This window comes from Apteryx rowi, unplaced genomic scaffold, assembly GCF_003343035.1.
Source record: "Apteryx rowi isolate R43461 unplaced genomic scaffold, aptRow1 scaffold_300, whole genome shotgun sequence".
NCBI classification, from domain to species: domain Eukaryota; kingdom Metazoa; phylum Chordata; class Aves; order Apterygiformes; family Apterygidae; genus Apteryx; species Apteryx rowi.
The window spans coordinates 263495-283502 of record NW_020449420.1 but is presented as its reverse complement, the minus strand read 5'-3'; the positions used below and the strand labels follow the sequence as shown (position 1 = coordinate 283502).

Below are 20008 nucleotides of genomic sequence, written 5' to 3'. Positions count from 1 at the left end.
AAAAAAAAAAAAAGTTGCTAACTTCTACAAAACAATCTAAATAATAATGCACTTACATCATTTATACATTTTTCTTTCACAATAAAATAGGAGAGCTTAGATCAATATTTACAATATTGACAGAGGACACAGTTGTACAGCCATCTATTTCTGGTGCTGTCTCTTGCTGGAATACCTCTGGGAGACTGCATCCTGCAGTTGCACATGCCTACATAAATCCTTCTGCAGGGAGAAAACCCTACCAAAGTCTTTCAAGGTACAGGGACCTGCCCATATGGATCCAAAGAGACCAAAGTGGTGGCAAATATTTGCTTTTTCATCTCAAAGCTGCTACTGTAGCACATAAGCACACATTGATGAGATATTTAACGAACTCCCTGATTTAGAATTCTGCTTCACAATATTAGGCAGTTCATTATAAAAGTTATTCATTATGGCTTATGCAAAACAATTCACTTTCCTTGGGATACATACTTGCTGGAGTCAATGGGAGAAACAGACATGTCCAAGGGCATGCTTTGAGCCAGTGTTTTGAATTAGCCTGCGCTCAAAATTTAGATGATAGTACTTAATATCAGTAGTGAAGAAAATACCTTATCAACACCTGATCTTTCCAGCAAGTCAGGCAGTCAGTGTACTTCATCCCCAATTACTGACAACTAGAGTTTTCCCTCTTACAATAAGTTAACTACTTACCTCCATGCTGTTCAATGTGCCATTGGGTGACATAACCCATGTATGATTGTCTTAAAGAATACAGTATATTGATGGATTATATACATATTTCAACATGTAGAAAACAAAGTTGCAACTTACCAAATAATAAATATAGATCAACAGAGTATAATATTGAACTAAAATAAATTAGAATGATTCTCCAGATATTGAAGGCCCCTAAAGGCCTAAGCCAGAGACCACAAAAAAGTGGATGTTTTTCCACCAACTTGGAAAGGTTTTAGATATTGCTCCTTATTAACATTGGCTGTTTGAAATGAAGATGCTTAGCTGGGCTGACAAGTGTTTGAAAACGATATGATCAAACAGCAAAAACTTACCTCAAAAAAGGGGCCTTTTGGGTAAAATAACTTAGACAAACTGTTAATACTGCATTTATTAGGAAGAAAATAGTTCTTGCAGATTGTCTTATCATTTAATTCAGCAGCAAGGAAATAAGCATACAGTTAAGTATAAGAACACAACGTATCTGTGAGACAAATACGTGTTAGTGCACATGATTTTCCAAAACTTCACTCTTCAGCTACATTTGTGCAGTTTCGAGAATGCTTCTAACTAGATAGTTAATAAAAGTCTTTTCATGACTACAGCTAAGTTTGCCGTAAAAAAATTAACTGAAAATCAATAAGGAGCAACTTGCTCAAAGTTGTCCAGATAGGAATGATGCCAAACTTCAGATCCAAATATATCAGAACACTGAGAAATTTGGAATCTAAGTCAAAATTTTATAACTTAGGCCTATCTCCATCAAACTAAAAAAGATTAAAAGCAGTGAATCTGCTCTGAGAATTGCACGCTCACCAGGTCTGTAAACTCTGTATGATGCACTGTTTACTAGCAGAGGTATAACTTAGTTGCTCTATGCAAAGCAGTGCAGATGCCTTGTCTATAATTTACTTCACGGCTCCTTTTTCTCTTCTTTGAGGATTAAGCATTTAAAGTAATTCAGTAGCTAGAAAGTCTTTGTCTTAAAGGAAAAGATCTGGGTTTACATGGAAGGTGGGGTGACAGGTGTCCACGTGGATGTTAGCCTAGCATGTGCAGAGGCATCATATTGGCTGTCAGGAAGGTCTGTAGGTGCACCACCGTCATACAGCGGGGATGCAGAGGAGGCGGCAGCAACCGGATGAGGAAGGGCAGTGTAGTGTGCTGGAGAGCCACGTAAAAACTGGGAGCTCAGGCCATTGGACATCCCACTTGACTGAGACACTGGTGTGATGGTGCTGTTACTCACAGACCATAAGTTAGGATACTGACTGAGAGAGAGAATGAAAGATAATATAGTTTATTAGTGATTCCAGCTTCTGTTGGCAGTTGCTCAGATCACAACACAACTCCCAGGCCAGATGCATTTGAGGCAGATGGAGAATTTCTTCAGGAAGCTCCCAGCCATTGCAAGGCAGAAAGGACCCTTAGGCCGGAGGGCTGTGTTCATGCCACCCCACCAACACATCTAAAACGGCTCCGTTTTCCAACGGCAGGTTCCAGCACTGGGTGTATTAGTAATTTTTAGGCCAAGCTGAGGAATTAACAGGCTGGGCTGAAAAATGTAGAGGTTCAAGAGCTGATTCCTGAGCCAAGAAGATACCCTTGCCTCCAGAGATAGCAGTGTGACAGGGATGGCTGGACACAGCAGCTGTTGAAACCAGTCATTTTTTATCTGTTGCCACGAGTCCCCCTTGGGTCCCTCTGTAGTCAACAGAGACAAAAAGACACCTCCGGACAGCAAATCAGGCTTCCTAGGACCTTGCTCATCATCTCATGTTAGAAGGGACAGAGCTAGATCTATGGCTGCAGCTTACTGAGATACTACAGAAAGGGCTGCTATAAGGAAAAAAGCCTTGTCAAGACACTATAGCCTCCATACTCTCTATCCTTCTCTGAATGTGTGTGTATGTGTGTATATATATATACACACACACACACACACACACACACACATATTTGTGTGAACACACACACATTAAAATAAATAAGCTGATCCAAGAAAAACATTATGAGAACAAATTCAGTCCTTCTGTGTAGTACTACACAGCACTTTTCATTTATAGATCCCAAACAATTTATCAAAAAAGATAAATATTATGCTTACTTCACATATAGGAGACTAGATAAAAGAGATGGCAGAAATGCCTTCCTTAAGGTCCCACAGTTTCAGTTCTGCTGGTTTTATCTACTGGATAACCCTTACTGCAGCAACTGAAACTCAGCTGATTTTGCAACTTTAAAAATATGCTGGGGGTCAGGCATGGAAAGAAGTGCTAGAAATACTTGTTTACATGATAAACATAAGAATGCTTTCCACAGCCTGAGAGGTAGATCTGAATTGCCAAAAAAGATGCCCAAAGCTCATCTCTCTGTGGTTTATAGCAAAATTTTTACCTCCTTAACTGAATTCCCTCAAATTTTCAAGCTTAGCTCCAAGAGACTGACTATAAGCTAAATCTCTGCTAAAGGATCAAAAAGTTTAAGATAAGTACAAAGCGGAGAAAAGATACATTTATATGATCACAAAATAAGGAATCTTTTCACCAAGTGCATAATTTCATGCTATGCTGGCTTGGCTGGCAACATTCAAGCAAAAAAATTCCTACTCCAGCCACTTCTCCACACTGCCCATCCATTTGTAGCAGAGCAAAGGTTTGTGGAGACAGATGGGAAAGTGATGGCTGGCTAAAATGAAACAGATTAAAAATAACCTTTTTGAATACAGTTTTGCTTAAAAGCAAAATGAGATGAAACTTAAAAGAGCACCCTCAAATTAAATGGATGTTTGTCTAAGTGATCTGTGTTTCCTTAATCTATAAGATACCATTGTCACAAGTATCTACATTTCCAAAACCAAAACATCAGAAAATAATTTTGTTTCTCCAATCTGTTTTCCCTGTGAATAGTCCATTTCAGTACCTCCCCTGCAAGGTCAGTAATTTTCATGTAGTAATAAGATTTGTAATTTGATGGTGACTCTTTACCTCCTTTTTCCTTTTTCTCTTATTAGAAAGTATCAGTATATTGATTTGGGGGCTGCTAAGGGATGGACTCCTACCTGGAGCTGGTAGCTGTGCCAGTGCTGTGACTCATGGGCAGCACAGTCGTATGTGTGGGAACTCCTAGACTGGACCAGTTGTCATGGGACTGGAGCATGGAAAGGCAGGCAGAGGAATTATCGGCATAGGCTGCTGTGAAAACAAGCAAGCACTTCAACACGTTAAAATCAGACCAAATAACAATCTTTTATTCAAATGCAACATATAGCTTTAAACTAACCTCCCCCACTAACTTTTCTGCCTTGCAAATAAATAAATAAACAAACTCAGCTTCCAGTTGTATCAGCCTGCAATTTCACTGGCATTGCCTGGCTGATGCACTGTTCTGCTCAGCCTACAACTGCAAAGTCTTGTTTCTATAAAGGATCTACAGACAAAAAGTTATCTTCAAACCACCTACTAATTCAGGCCATGGTTCCTTATTCAGTCAGTGGAGAAAGGCAAGCTCCTTACTTAACACTATCCCAATCTCTCTCCCAAGGCACCTTTTTCATATCCCTCATCTACATTGGCAGTAACAGTCTGGCAGTCCTGGATAATAGGTGGTCTGAATCACACATCCCAGTTTTGAGCTGAGAATGCCACCACAAGCTCTAAAGTCTGTGATAGGCACATCATCTAGAGTGATCAGACTACTCAGCTTGTGATCGGACTGACTGGCCGATTTATCAGATACATTAGGAAACTATAAAGGGAATCCTATTCAGCCATCCATAGCCAGAAAACAGTTGCTGTGGTAGGTGGCTTTAGGGGAAGGAGAAGAGGTTTTTTAGCTGAGGATGAGGAAAGTGGAGGAACACAGGTGCAGTGGTCTTTTATTTTGTTTCAGGTTGCAAAACGAACATAGAATTTCAAGATGCAAAAAGAGCCCACAGAGAGCTAGTTTTCCTCTTTAAAATTAATTACAAAGTTACATATAGGATTGACCAGGCTGTGTCTGGAAGAGTATGTATTAATTCAAAATAATATTGTTTTTTAAAAGGGAGCCTTCAATATCCATTACAGGCTGACAGGCAAAAATTATTAACAGGCCTTTGCTAGGAGAGGAAAAAAAATCACTGTTAAAAAAGCCCTGTTCTCCTCCCCTTAAGTCCAAGGTATATTTCTGAGCACAAAAATTAAATAGTTATGCAATTTACTCAGCTCTATATTGTTACTGTGTGTGTCCAGTTCTGACATGCTTGTTGAGGCCAAACCTTAATACATACATATTGCAGTAGTTTACATCAATGCAAGTCAAACTGACAGAATCACGCCCTCGATTATTAGCTTAAATGTGTTAATAACAAGTGACTATCAACAGAATAGGACATATACTTATTCATTTCATTGTCCTTCCTGTAAATACTGATTAAAATTCTCATTTTCAAGCAAATTCCAAAAAAAAAAAGTCAAAATAAGTTTAATCTCATTGGTTATTATAATTCAAAAGCACACAACAAAGCTAGCACTGTATAATCTAATCAATTAACAGGAGAGAGTTCTACACAACCTCAGTTTTTCACCTGTAAGGGCCCTGGGAAACATACTCATTGCAATTATTTCTTTGCAATGGTGGCCCCAAGCCCTCTGCAGAAACTGAACTAGGCAGTGACCTCAGTTTCTGTGGCATCACTTTAGATTCACACTGGTATAATTGCTCAGGGCTTGGATCCCTTGGCTAATTTCCCATCTTTACATATCTGCAAAGTAAGACTTACTTGGTGAGTTGTTTCTATGGGTGTAGGGATTGGGGTAAGGGGCAGAACGGTGATTCCTCAGCGATGAGTACCTTTCGCAGCTGTGAGCGGGGGAGAGTGACAGGGGTGCTCCAAACTGAGGGTGAGGATTGGCAGGTGGGCACAGAGTCCCAGTTCCAGGAATAAGCCAACTACCTACTGTGAGAAAGCAAGAGTTTTGTAAGATAGGTACATAATGCATCCAGACAGTGAAAGAACTATGCTGCGCCAAGATAACGGATAATCAAGAAAACACACACTTGCGAAAGGAAACCAAGTTTCAACACATATGAAAAATTTGGATCTCATACAACTTTCTTAAATGATCATATGAAGGAAAGAAATATTTTAAAAGACCTTGGAAAAAGCCTTGTGTAAAGCTAACACTTTTTTTAAAATTACCATTTAATTACAATCATAGTAAGAAAACACCGAAATGGTTAAACAATGCCTTATGTAAGTAAGTAAYGCATGCTCATTTTGCGTGCTTAATAGTGGTTAGTATATTTTCAGTTTTAAGTTGTTCTTTCAGGGTTCCAATTCATAGCTATGCTTTGAGGTTTCTCAGACTGCTAAGAAAAATCCTTAAAGATTAAGTATTTTCACTGAAACATAAAATAATTCCTACTGCAACTCATAATAACCCCATTTATAAGTAAGTTGCAGATATATCTTGGCAATAACCCTTCAAAACAGAAATCATTTTAAAATTCTAATACTTTTTCAGATCTGCAAAAAAGTAACTTTTTAAGTAAATGCCTCCAATTTTCTAAAAATACTTAAAACATAAACACAATTCCAAAAATTTTCTGTATTTTGAAATAAGCTTTTTCTCCTTAAAACTATTTGAATAGATTCAATACATATTATATCTAAATCAAATATGTATTATAAAATCATAAACCTGCACAAACAGCAATCATAAGGATTGGTAATATTATTCTCCTGTAATTTACAGGGTGAACTATGCCAGTCAGCAAACGTTTCTCTCTAAATTTTGCTTAATGCAATTGATAAGGTGGAAGAATTCAATGTTATGTACATAATATAGAGTGAAAGCATACATTGTGAATACCCAGACTGCTGGTTGTCTCCCACTTCCTCCATCATGTCTTTGTGATCACTTCTGTAAAAGAAACCAGCCTGAATTAGTTAAGAGTATGTTTTCACAAATCTATACAAAATTCCACAAACTTTAGAATTGAGTTTATTTAGGAGCTCTCACCTTTCTTTTGCATCAAGAAATGCCTTTGCAAATGGATTGTATTTAATTTTTAAAGCTGTGATCTAAAAACAACAACAAATATCTTAATTTGCAAGTATCACTATTCATTATCATACAAAAATTAAGATTTGACTAGAACTATCCACTGAAGTCAGTGAAACCACTGATTTCCGAAGATATAAGATTAGGGCCATAATACAAACCTATATACATCACTTAAACAGCATTTATATGTCTTAAATATTAGCAGTGAGTTAGGAATTATTCTCTCTGCCAAATTTTAAAGGAAACCAGTCACTAGCTGACTGAATTGTTTGGGTTTATTAATCACCTAAGGAAAGAGTTTAGAAAGGTAGTACACTAAAGACATTTATAACAAGCTTCAAAGTTCAGGACAGAACAGAATGGACAACAATGAATGCAGATTCAATAAACACAAAATGTTACAGATTCATTTAACACAGACATGAGCATTTTGGCTAACAGAAAGAAGAGTCAGTTTTGAAAATGACACGTCCAGTTATTTCACCATGTACTTAAAAATGACAATCATATTTCTCACCATACTTCTTTGGCCCAAAGAATCTTTTAAGAATTACTCCTCTGCAATAAGTTTGCAGTATATACTGAGACAGTGATCAGAACTTTGTGTTATTACATATTCATAGGGCTACCCATATATTAAATTCACTTTTACATTCAACTTCAAATGAAGCACAGAAAGAAGTGAAAAAAATATGATAAGAGAGACGTTATTTTGCTTTGTAACTTGCACTTTACCACTTGAAAGGATGCAAGTACTGGGAGGTTTCTTCCCCGCCGTGCATACCTCCTCGTTCTGGTACGCTGTCACAGCTATAAACTGGGTCTCCGGGAAGGAATGGCTGGTGATCATCCGCTGCGGGCTACCAACTCTCACTATATGAATCCTAGGCTCATACTTGTGCAGGGAGTTCAACATGATCTGTGAACAAACAGATAGAGAAGTTAAGCAGTGATGGCGTGAAGACAGATCATGATGGGCACAGAAAGCACTCAGCCTTTAAAGTAACTCATGATCCATCTTTCCCGCAAAGAAGAAAGAGGCAACAAGTCTCAATAAATCCTAAAGCTGAAGCCATAAGCAAACATTTCAGCCAGACACCCCAACTTTTTGCTTCATTATCATCATCCTGTACTTTTGACAGGGCAACTTATACAGTCACAAACACAGTGACAAATAGCCAGAAAGATGCATCTACACCATTTGCATCATCAAACATTCAAGCCAGAAAGACATTAAAAAACTAAAACATCAAGGAGCCCACCCTTTGCCAAAAGCTCAGTCCTACTGAAAAAATGCAGTGCTTGGAAAAAACAAACACACCAACAGCCCCAGCCGCTCCCCACAACACATGTGGTAACGGCAATACAGAAACGAGCACTAAGGAGAGCACAAGCGGCGGCTCAGCGGTGCGGCGGATGGGCCCCGGCCCGGCCCCGCCGTGCGAGGCTAGGCCAGGGCGGCGGGCCAGGGCGGCGGGCCGGGCCGGGCCGGGCCGGGCCGGGCCCCGCCGCTTACCTGCCCGCCGCCGTTTAGCTTGTTGGTGAGCTTGACTTTGCTGAAGGAGACGGGCGCCTTCATCCAGTGCGCGCCGAAGTTGGGCGAGTCGGGGTGGATGTAGACGCAGCTGGGCGCCTGCGGCTCCGGCTTCCCGCCCGGCACCCACTCGCCGTTCACGTACTTCCAGCGGTGCCCGTCGGCCGCCACGAAGTCCAGCAGGAAGGAGTACATGGCGTTGGGGTCCAGGCCCGACACGCTCACCTTCAGCACCGGAAACATCCTCCTGCGGGGCGACACGGAGGCGCGAGGCACGGCGGCGCCCCGCGGAGGACGGCCCCAGGCCCTGGCCCCCCGACACAGCCGGGCGCCCCCCCGCCCCGGGACTGCTGGACGGGCGGGCGCAGGCCGGCCCTGAAGGGGGGCCGCGCAGAGCCGGGGGCGGAGGGGCTGCCCCGGCAGAGGGGCCCGGAGGCGCGAGGCCCGCGACGCCCCTACCTGCCGTTTTTGGTGACGATCATCTCGTTGGTGAGCTCCTTGAAGCGCAGCCACAGGTCGTTGTCCTCCAGGGTGACCCGCAGCTCCCGCTCCGTGGGGTCGCCCTTCTCGCTGCCCGCCTGCAGCTCACTCTCCACGGCGCTCAGCAAGTGGTCCACGCGGTACTGCAGGGGCTTGCCCGCGCCCTCCGTGCCGGGGGAGCTCATCGTCGCCCGCACCCGCCCCGCTGAGCCCCGAGCGGCGGCTGCCCGGCGCGGCGCAGGGAAGCGGCCGCAGCGCGGGGCCGCGGCTGCTTTAATTCCACTTGACCTCCGCGGCCGGAGCAAGCGGCAGCGGGGAAGGGTCCGCAATTATACCCCGTCATAAACACCCCCGTGGTGACATCACAATACCTGCGGGGGGGCGCCCCTGATTGGAGGACGACCGCTTTGATGTGTCCGGCCGGCCCTTCCGATTGGCTCCCCGCGGCCATATCAGAACGGTGCCCGGGGAAGCCTGTGATGTTAATTGCAGCCCGTGGGATTAAACGCGGCTATTTTATGCAAATCTGCCCCCAAATGTTTGCACCTCTATCAAAGCCGCCGGAGCTGGGGCTTCGGCAGCCGCGGAGGAAATGGCCCATCTCAGCAACAGCCTCATAACCTGTGCGCAGCATCCTCCTGCCTCCCCGGCAGCAGTCATTAATGGGTCCATTGACACTCAGGACAGAGCCCAAGACGGCAAACCCTGGAGACTGTTTTACACATCATTTCTAGACCAGCCAATCCTGAAAAGGAGACACTACTGTCACGGAGTAATATTTAGGAAAAGTGAAAAGTCCTCCTCTCCACTCTTCTGCCGAGAAACGTCGCTGCGTGTTTCCAAGTCACTTACAAGGCAGTTCATAACCCCTCTCTCCCGACTCGCAATTTCTCGCATTCATATTGTCGCAAATAGCGGCACTTCTGCTTAAGTGAAGACCGAAATTAGCAAAGACAAACTTTGCTGATTACTCGGTAAGAAATTAAGAACAAAAATCTAAAATCTCTCTATAAAGCAGCTGACCAGAAAAGTGGCATAATAAAAATATCTCCCGCCTCAGCCTGCTTGTTCCCACTGAACTTTTGCCGTCGTCTCCCAATTTTTTTTTACTAATCACAAGCGCCCAATCCGTTAGAAGAGGCTTAAGTTTGTCTCTTGTCGCTAATCTAGATAGTGCCTTCATCTATGAAAGCAGCCGATATGCACAACCACGATGGTTTCGAGACACACTACCTAAGTAAAAAGTATTTCTAAAAATTGGATCGATACCTGGAGGCTTCAATTCTTATAACAGGAGAAACTTCCGCAAGTTTCTACTGGAAAGACTGAAGTTTGCCTTACGGATGAAACTTTGCAACGTACTGAATTTATTCTAAAGTTGTTTGGCGCAAAAGCGAGAGATACAGAGAGGGAGAGAAGGGATATTTTGAAACATTCCCTCCCGCCGATATTTTTAATAGTTTGAATTCTCAGGGGCTGCGGCGGTCTGTGGTGTGAGGGAAACAGTTTATTACCTTTCTGTGAGAATCTCTGGATAGAGGGTGAGGGGGAGAGAGGTGACAATGAGCAGGAAATAGTTCAATGGGGTCTCTTTAAACAATAACAAGTTCTTTAAATGGGAGCAAAGGCGACGAAAAAGAAGCGACGCAGTGTAAAAATAAGGTTTTCTTTAAAAATGCGCTTATTGCCGCTCTCCAAACACTGCGCCTCATTGCTGCTGGAATTTTTAAGATTTTATCTTTAAGAAAAAGTGTCTGTGGTATGCTGGCAGGTTATCTGGAAGCACAAGTTGGAACTAAGGTTTAGTACGGAAAGGCAACCTAAAGGGGTCCGCTTTACGGGATGCAGATAGCTGGTCAGTCCAGGCATATACTCTTTCTGCGAGCACGTAGAGCTTGTCTATAAAACCCTGCGTTTCTACTCTCTGTACACATCGGAGCAGCAACCTGAAAGTGTCTACTTTAATCTAACTTCAAACAAACCGAATGCTTCCGCTATTATTTTCAGCTTCTATTTGGTTTAGGAGCTACGACTTACGGCTCCATTTTCATTACACAGCACCATCGGGTTAATACAGCATTAACTTACTCGATTTCGTAGAGTTTTTTTTTTTTTAACTGCTATTTTAAATGCCGAATCTCAGCTCTTCAATTACTGTCCAGAAAAACACGGAAAAATATTCTCCCTGCAGTTTAATTCCTGCCTTAAAGTTTCCTAAAGCTTTTTTTTGCCTAAATACCTACCGACCACTTTTGTCATCTTTAGATAAGCAAAGCAGCACTTTCGAGAAATAACAGGCGAACTTTATTAGGCATTTATTTCTCTTAATGTGCTCCGTTCAAAACAAACACAGAAGCGTCCTAACAAAAGCCATGTCAAACTCCGAAAGACGACGGTATACTGTCGATCGGTTGGCAGTACTATGTTGCTTTGTGTTCGTAGGTTGAAGGCGAAATTTCAAATATCTTAACACTGAAAAAGTCCAGCACCATGAGAACTGAATCCCAAAGAGGGACTGGCGCTGAGACTAATTCTGTGCAGGTGAAGGAGAAAGAAGGGACTTTTCCCCTCTTGCAAAACCCGTTTCCCTTTCAGGATACGGTTGGGGGGTGGGGGTGGAAGTGGTAGTTGTTGTTGTTGTTATGGATTCAGTGTAGGGCAAACCCCAGTCTCAAACCTTCCTCAAATCTACTTCACCTAGCAATGAATATATTTAAGCGCTGAAAGTAGTAGAAAACCGGAATTGAAAGCAACGGGGCCGTTTTAGTGTGAAATGAATGATTCAGAAAATGAAAAAGGAGTAAAGCTAATCTGGACGTGTATTTAGGATATATGAGTTTTAAAAACATTATTCTAATTCTCCCGAATTAATGCTTCAAGGAACGACTAATTCCTACTACATTTATATATATGGAATGATATATGGGAAGTGACCTTAACCCCTTCAGTAACAGAAACCTTATCTATCTGATCACTACTTTTTGCACTGATCACTCTCTTTAGGCAAAGGGAGGGGAGTTGAAATTGAATTTAATTCGATATATTTCACTTTGTCCTGACAAAGTTACGTATTTCACTTTTGTCGCCTGAATGGTGATTGAGCCATTCATCCCAGAGCAATCACGCACGTACTCAAATTTAGTTGGTCGTTCAAAAGTCTATCTAGCTTTACATTTTTACATTAGAATAAAAAAATGTTTCCAGAAGTAGTCTGTAATCTTTAGAATAGAAAACAAAATACTAAGTTTTTTTCCTCGGCTTGGATTCCTGCCCTCTTTTTTATTTTATTTCCTTCTCCCTCTTTCTGATCTTAATTGCACTTTGSTTCTCAGGAGAGAAAACTCCCCACTCTCATAGCCTTTTCAGCGAAAGCTGCAGTGCATGACAGTTTACAGCCAAAAACTTCCTCCAGCCGAACAGCTATAAAGACTCCCGATTTACAGCAATACTTTCCTTCTTACATGGGGCGAGTAGTAGCCTCCAGCTGTTACCTCGGGTTCATAGGACCTGTTCATCACTCTCTACCTTGTGCCCCCTCCCCCCGGGACAGCGCGAAGCACTAGACAGCCTCGCATTCTGGGAAGCAGCCCGTGTCCGCTCTGGTAACTCTTGGGCATCAGCTAACAAATGTGTTGCCAACAGAGGCTTTACTCTCTTGGGGATGCCAAGCAAAATGAGCGCCTGATTAGGTATTGGAGGTATTTGTTAAATTATTTTCAACTTGCAGTTGAGGAGGACGCGCAATTACCAGCGTCCTTCGTGCTGGATCAGGCTCCCTGCATCCCCCCGTCTTCCACATCCTCCCCGGCTCCAGCGCTGCTTCCCACGGCTCCGCGGCAGCAACACGGGGCACTTAGCAAGCTCACAAATTTAATCGTAAGTTACACAGGTCAAAACATTCCACTCCTGAAAAAGAAACGTCTACTTCCCCATAACCTGCCTCATTGTTCTTTTTTTTCCCCCAGAAAAATGAATATATTTAATACATAATAAATATTTATATCTCTCTATAGCTCTGCTTGTCAGTTACTTTTTCTTGGACACTGGGAGGAATATTCTCTATTGATACCACTGTTAAGGCACTGAATAATAATGTAAATGCCATTTTCATAAGAAGCGTCTGGATTTTGTTTTGTTCTAGCATACTTTTCCCTTACATACAATGCTTAAACAAGAACAAACCTAAAGATTATTCTGAAAGAGCTCTTCAAAAAAGTTACCATTTTGAACCCCAAGGTACTAACATTTAGCCTACATAGAAAAATGACAAAGTGTGAAAGCATATGATGTTTTTATTCATTTTAAGTTCATATATTGTGACTGTTAAGATTCTGGAATAATTATGTTTCAGGTCTTCTGTTTTTAGAAGTGTTTTTTAATCTTTACAAAATAGGTCTGTTTTTCTTCAAAAAACATATTTTGAAAAACATGTGCTCCTCAAGCAGTCTGAATGGAGCAAAACATGTTGATTTTGGTTTGCTTTGCTTTCATCCTTTAGCATTTGGGAGCACAAGGCAAAGGCAGAGTGCCATCTTGCATTTTTTGAAGGTGGCAAAACTCCCGTTGACTTAGTCAAATCTTTGCTTGAGTACTGCTAAGTACCCTCTCCCCTCTCCATCTCAAACACTCAGATCCTGAGATTTCCCTCATGAAAGTCAATGATCAAACTTCCAATGACTTCAGTGCCTGCTGCATTAGACAGCACCAACTGGGGAAAAACAACAAAATAAACTGAAACTCACATAAAAACCCTAAAGTGAGAGTCTGGCCAAAAGACGGATTAAATCAGCAAAGCTGAGAGCAAGGTATTTTTGATTAAATCTCAAAATTCCTATTTAGAATATTCTTTTCAATATCTTAATGATGTTGCTTAGAAGACTAGAGCTATCTAAACCAAATAATCTGGAGTGAGCTAGTGGGAGCAAATAGATGACACAAATAACAACCATCCACCACTCTTAACAGCCCATTTCTTTAAAAATTGCAAGGAGGAACAGGCCCAATGGAGTCCACCAGGTTGCAAAAAGAAGTAATAGAGTAAGATACTGTTTACTGACTTATCCTGGCCTCAAGGATAACCTTGAAGAAAGAAGAGTGCAGACCTATTCTGCTTCAGACTATAGCAGTCTGATGTAGAAAGTACTTGCCTTATCCTAAACATCCTAACTGTCCTGTCCTGTTGAGAGCTCCTGTTATGAACTTCAACCCACACAGTTCCCAAAACCTACTAAAGTCAACAGGATTTTTTTCTTGTTAGGATATGTTCAGGTGAGTTTAAAAGCTAATGTTCAAGTCTCAAGTGCAAAAGTCCTCAAATTTTCTGACATTTTCATTGATAACAAAAACAACATATTTTTATTGGGAATATTCATCTTTGCCTTGAACATTATATCTCTTTATCAAAGTATGTACAGAGCTAATAATCAAACAGGCCATACTTTATATTCCCTTTGCAGTTCTTTAATATCAGTAAAAGATTTAAGGCAGTAAGGAATTCATAGTTCCTCCTCTGAGGCTTACTTACAACAAACTGGGTGCTTCACTGCCACAGAACGTTAAGACCTCGATTATTTTATAAATAAGGATAACATTTCTAGCATTCAACAGGCAACTTGTGCCTAAATCTTGATTATCTCATGCTTTGGCAACAGTAATTGCCTTGAATGTGACTTCAGGACTTACAGCAACTTTTGAGCCCTTTACTGATAAGATTATTTTCCTTTTTTTTTTTTTTTTTTTTCAACTTTCACCTTTTGGAAGATTTGAGGCAAGCACTTGGTCAGCTTTTGCAATGAGGGGTTGCTGAAATCAAATTCTCTGCCTGTCTCATCAGGGTAGTAGCGCGCTCTCTCTCTCTCTCTCTCTCTCTCTCTCTCTATATATATATATATATATATAAAGAATACTAGCAAGGAAACTATCTGATAGAAAACTGTTTTCTTCTTTTCCTCATCTGAGTTAATCCCCACTGACTGATAGCAACAGTTCTGCATAACTGTGATCCTGTCTGTAGGGTTTTTTTCGTCTTAATGAAGTTGGCTCATAGGAAAGGACTGGAACTTAGTCTAGGTATTACTTGAACTCCCAGGTAGCATACTTTTCTACCAACTGACCCCACTTTTAGGCCCATCCATTGTATCCTCTCTTCCACTGCTCTGAACCAAAATAATTTCCACTTTCTTCCAAGCTCTGCATTACCTAGTTCCACTCTGTATACCCAACCCTTAATCTTACCCACACTTGCTTCACGAATGAAGACAACTTCTCCACATCTCAAAAATATTTTCACATTATTAAGAATGTGAAAAACTCCCAAATTCATCAAGTCACCACCATATCTTCCTGCAAATCTTTTTTTTCCCCATTATGTATACAGCATTTATGTTAGATATCTTCCTGGGTAGGTCTGGTAAGAGATTTTGCAGTGGAAGGACCATGCATAGCAGAAGAATAGGACTGCAGTGCCAACAACCTTAAAATCTGAGCGAGAAATAAATAGGCAACACTCACTGGAAAGCAGCAATTGCAGAGAAAGGAAAAATTACACTGATACAATAGCTCCTTAAAAAAGCCCTGTTGGTCTTTTCAGGGAGTCAAAGTGCAAATTAATGTCAGCTTCTTACCGCCCTACAGAACTGAGACCTGGAGAGCAGCTTCCAGGATGTGCAAACATGCTTGTGTCTCTCTGTTTCATGACCAGCAGTGTATAAAGTGGACCTGTCAGTCCTGCTGGGGCAACATTCAGCCTTTTCCCATTAAATGTACCTATCAAGCTCTGACAAACAGAAATACTTTCTGTAGTTCCCTATTTTGAGCTCAAAGGTTAGTTAGGTCTTGGCCATTTTTTTTCTGCCTTATGCCACCTAAGGAGTTCAGCTCTGGGAAGACTGTTTATTTAACATATAGCACAAGAAACTGGAGATCAGGAGACTTGATTCTGAGAGCTCCTCCACTGACTCACTGTCTCAACTTGGGCAAGTCTTCAGTATCTCCATTTTGGTAAGCCTCTCTATTTCATAGTGAAAAATTTCCATAGAAATTTTCATTAGTAATATTTTCTCTGGAACTATTTCTAATAGAAATAAGTATCAGAGAAGCTAGTCAGTAAAAAATAATTACATATCAAAATAAAAATTCATCTTCTCTGTTCTCAGGTAATGCAAGTCTGATCTGGTTATCTTATGAGGGTGTATTTTGCCTGCTAGATGCTTTTAGAACACCTGCACTTTTACCAAACTGCTCATTTTATTCCCACTTAGTTCCAGCATGCTACAGACATTGGTTTGGTTTACACTTCCAATTTGTTAAGGAAAAAACTCTGCATAGTAAAAAGGAACTACTCAAGCCATATCTTCTCTAGCATCCAAGCCATCAGTACCACATGCAGGTACAACAGAGATGATAATGTGCAGCAGATAATGAACATGTGGTGATCACATCATGTAATAATAACCAGTGCACATGCCACAGGAGGCAGTGCTAGGAATACCTAGCTGATGCTACAGACAATTTAGCCTCTCTTTGAAATCTGGGCATGTTAGACACTTTCTCACAAAGTATTTCTTGTTCTTGCTAAGAAAATGTCACTTGTGACCTAGAACTCATGGTCCATAGAGTTTGATGTCCTGGGTAACACTGGCTAGTTGTTACACAGGAAGATGCAATTCTTCACCCGATTATGCAGATTATTTTGTAATGTTTTCAGTCAGACAGGTCTTTGTGGCTCTAGTGATTCACTTACTCCTTAAAACATGAAGACTTATAGGTGCTGTACTTTTTGAAAGCCAATTTAACTTTAAATGTTTCTCTTACCCACTTTGCATCTGACCATTACACTAATTAAAATTTTTCTTTCCTGTGAAATTATTATTTTATATCTAGCTCAAATCAGTAGAACTACATTCCTGGATTATTGTATGTATAATGTATAGGCCCCTTGCCTAGAAAATCTGTGCTACATCTCTGTATTAAACTAGAGTGAGCTCAGTTAGTTGTTAACTGGTTCAAAACACTTTACAGAGGCACAATTTTAATAATGCAATGTACTAAGCTTCTTACTTTCAGCTTTGATTCCAACAGCCTAACATCAGATTCTTAGGTAAGAACAATTAGACAGCAGCAGATCTAATGGAGACAGCTATTTCTTTTTACACCCTTGGTTCTGAGGGAAACTTCTTCCTCAAGCTTCCTCTCATCATCTCATGAGGGCTCTTACAATCCCCTGTGGATGTGAGATAATTGAAGAAGGTGAGTCATTTATTTAAAAGTTAATGATAGAACAACAGGCTAATTCACTCAGATCCCTAAAAGACAAAAAAATGAATTCAGGTTTACCTAACTTTATTATTGCTAGGAATTACATTGTATAATATCCTTCAATAATAACATGATTGTTCTCTCCTCAGAAAGCACAAGCTAACAATTTTTGGTGGCTAGCCAGTCAACCAAGATAACTGACTAGTGTACTCGGATCAGTACTCTTGGTGAATACAACAGTGAATCCTCAAGCCTTGTGCTGGCATTCTCTCTACAAATGTGTGTGCCTAAATTCTGCATGCGAACAGAAAAGGACATTGATCCCAATCATGTTCAAGTGCACCAGTACTTTTGATACCTTCTAATTCAACATGCATTTTGGCATTTGCAAGTTACTTCCAGCGGCCTTAATGCCCTACTCAATGACCTACATACATATTTGCAATGCCCTTTATCCAGCTCCCCACCATTCTGTGCAAATTTTCTCCAAATAAGCACTGGAAACTTTTGACATAATTGCAGTGATGTTCCAGAGTATCAACAGCCAAAAGGCTGAAGGATTCGAAGATACAGTGGAAAAAAAATGCTCATCATATAAGAGATCCTAAGCTGTATTACATTTCTGTTCTTCCAGAAGTACTCTGATATCTGAGAGCTCCTCATAACAGCAATCTGCTGATGTTACCAGCTGTGCTCATTTAAGCTGGTGGGTTACTTTCAATCATGAACTCTTCACTTGCATCCCTGCTGGTGTAATAAGCAAATTAATAATCTTCTAGGCACACTGTAAACATTTAATGTCCTTCTTGAGCTTTTTAAAAGAGCTGTTAACTTTGAGTTGAATTAAAAGAAACCTCAACCAGGATTGTTGTTCTATACTATAAAAATAAACCATTAATTGAAGCCTTTTCATATTCTATCCCACAGGCAGCTTATTTGTGTTTGACATTGGCTTTGTGAAAAATTTCTGCTGGGAACCAGAGGGAAATTTTCAGTAATGTCGAAGTCTGTAATTTAAGGTGCGTTGATCACTTTCAAAATCTCATGAAAGAAGATGTCCTGTATCTCTAGGAATTCACTTTTGATTCCACCTTTCCAGATTTTAAGGAAAGGACCAGTCTATGTGATTAATCTGAGCAGTAGAAAAAGAACTACTTTACCTACTTCAAGGTACCTTCCTTCAGAAAAAAAGCTTCACTTAAAGAAGTCCAACACATTGACAGCTTTCATAAAAATAGAGTTTAATTCAAGACTTCACCTTTGGCAGAGGTCTCCTCTCACACATAAAATTGTCCATACTTATAGTACAGATTTCTATTCAAATAGCAACTGTTGTGATGCACTTAATGTAGCCTTCAAGATTTACTCAGGTTTGCACTTTGAAAAGTTTTCTACCTGTTTTATATCTGAAATACAATAATATAGTGTGCAAAACTGAAACATCACAAAGTTAAGTCAGGGTATACATTTCTGATCAAGAAATTAGAAAATCTGCCAACTCATCTTATTAATGAAGTCTTATTCTAGAATAATTCCTACACATCAGTTAGATTGTATAGTTTCCGCTTAGGTAGAACTTCTGTTGAAGACAAAGGAAGTATTTCATGAGTAATATGCATAGGGATAAAGCTGAATAAAGAACAATTACCTCCACAATTCTTATGCTTTTTGTTCTCAGAACAACAGTGGGAGTTTGCACCCCTATTTTCTTTTTGTATTATTTTGTATAATTGTTCCAATTTGCACCGTGAATGCCAGTGTAAAGATAACAAGATGTGTAACATGACAGAGCGAATATAATCCAAGGCTTCTTTCCAGAAAACACAGGATTGAAATGAGGATCTCCAGAAATTTTTCCTTTGTTTTTTCTGACTTTTCTTTAAAACACCATGTGTTGCCACAAGGAGGTTTTGGCAAAGCACTTCTTTTGGGAAGAGGGGGGAGGAGAAGGAAGAGGAGGGCAGGAACCTAGAAATCTCCACCTTTTGGCTGTCTCAAGTACTTGTCTGCCTGGAAGCTCAATATGATGCAATTAATGAACAGCAATCCTCCACCTTCAGTGCTTCCTTTCCTTTCTCGAGACAGATGTGCTGACAGTATGGCACCTTCTTTAAAGGAATTCAGTTTTATGGAAGCTGATCTCTGGCACGAGACACGAGTGGCTAGAAGCTTTTGGCTGCTCCATGTATTCTCAACCAAAATCACAAGGTCTCATGCCAAACATCTAGAGAGAGTATCATAGAAAACAGATGAAAACCATTTCTCTGCAAGGTCCAAAGGCCTCCTTTTTGCCAGATTCCTTTTAAATGTTTGTGTACGCTGAAGTTTCCTTTGTTTGTCTTAGAAAACAAGTCTCAGAAAAATATAATTCCCTTGCAAGGCATCTTTATTTCCCAATATGCTGCATGGGGTTTATTCTGCTTAACTTCCATTCTATTCCTCCTAGATGTATCTCCATAGACAATCTAAAGGTAAGCACCTAATGAGTTGCCTGTTAATCAGTGTTGCTAAGTACCCACAATTCCTACCAAAGTCAAGAACTTTTGAGAACTAGGATACTTAACCCTCTTCCAGCCCCCAACCTCCTTTTCTCCTCTGCCCTCAGATACAGAAAGGTATATATATTCTTAACTTTACTCACTCAAGTAATTGCATTAGACTCAGTAAGTCAATTTGTCTGAGCAAAGCAGTTGCAGAAATTAAGTTCTTAAATTGGATTCACATATTGGATTCACATACCCCAAATTAACCACACAAGTTTGATATATTTTTTGTCTTAAACACTTAAAAAGAATTAAAATGAGAAGAAAAGATACACAAAGATTCTACTATAATTTCACTAATACCCTCAGTCAATAGATATACTTAAAACAACACTCTACAACAAATTCTTAAAATCAACTACAATACACTAATTTGGAATCCCATGAAGTCTGTTGGGAAATAACTGTTGTTAATCTGTTGTAGC

General features: G+C 40.5%; 1 protein-coding gene across 3 annotated transcripts; it reads right to left on the bottom strand.

Annotated features, from left to right (window-relative positions):
* Nucleotides 1-1723: 1723 nt before the first annotated feature.
* TBXT (T-box transcription factor T) lies at nucleotides 1724-8969 on the bottom strand. Of its 3 annotated transcripts, none has more exons than XM_026070002.1 (8): nucleotides 8764-8969; nucleotides 8287-8551; nucleotides 7555-7689; nucleotides 6726-6787; nucleotides 6565-6626; nucleotides 5483-5659; nucleotides 3782-3914; nucleotides 1724-1991 (listed from the first exon to the last, which is right to left on the bottom strand). In XM_026070002.1, the coding sequence occupies exons 1-8, from the start codon at nucleotides 8967-8969 to the stop codon at nucleotides 1724-1726; spliced, it is 1308 nt and encodes a 435-aa protein (XP_025925787.1). The 3 variants fall into 3 exon arrangements, with proteins under 3 accessions (XP_025925787.1, XP_025925788.1, XP_025925789.1); XM_026070003.1 differs by having other exon boundaries at nucleotides 3782-3911; nucleotides 5483-5656; XM_026070004.1 differs by lacking the exon at nucleotides 5483-5659 and having other exon boundaries at nucleotides 3782-3911.
* Between the last annotated feature and the right edge of the window lie 11039 nt (nucleotides 8970-20008).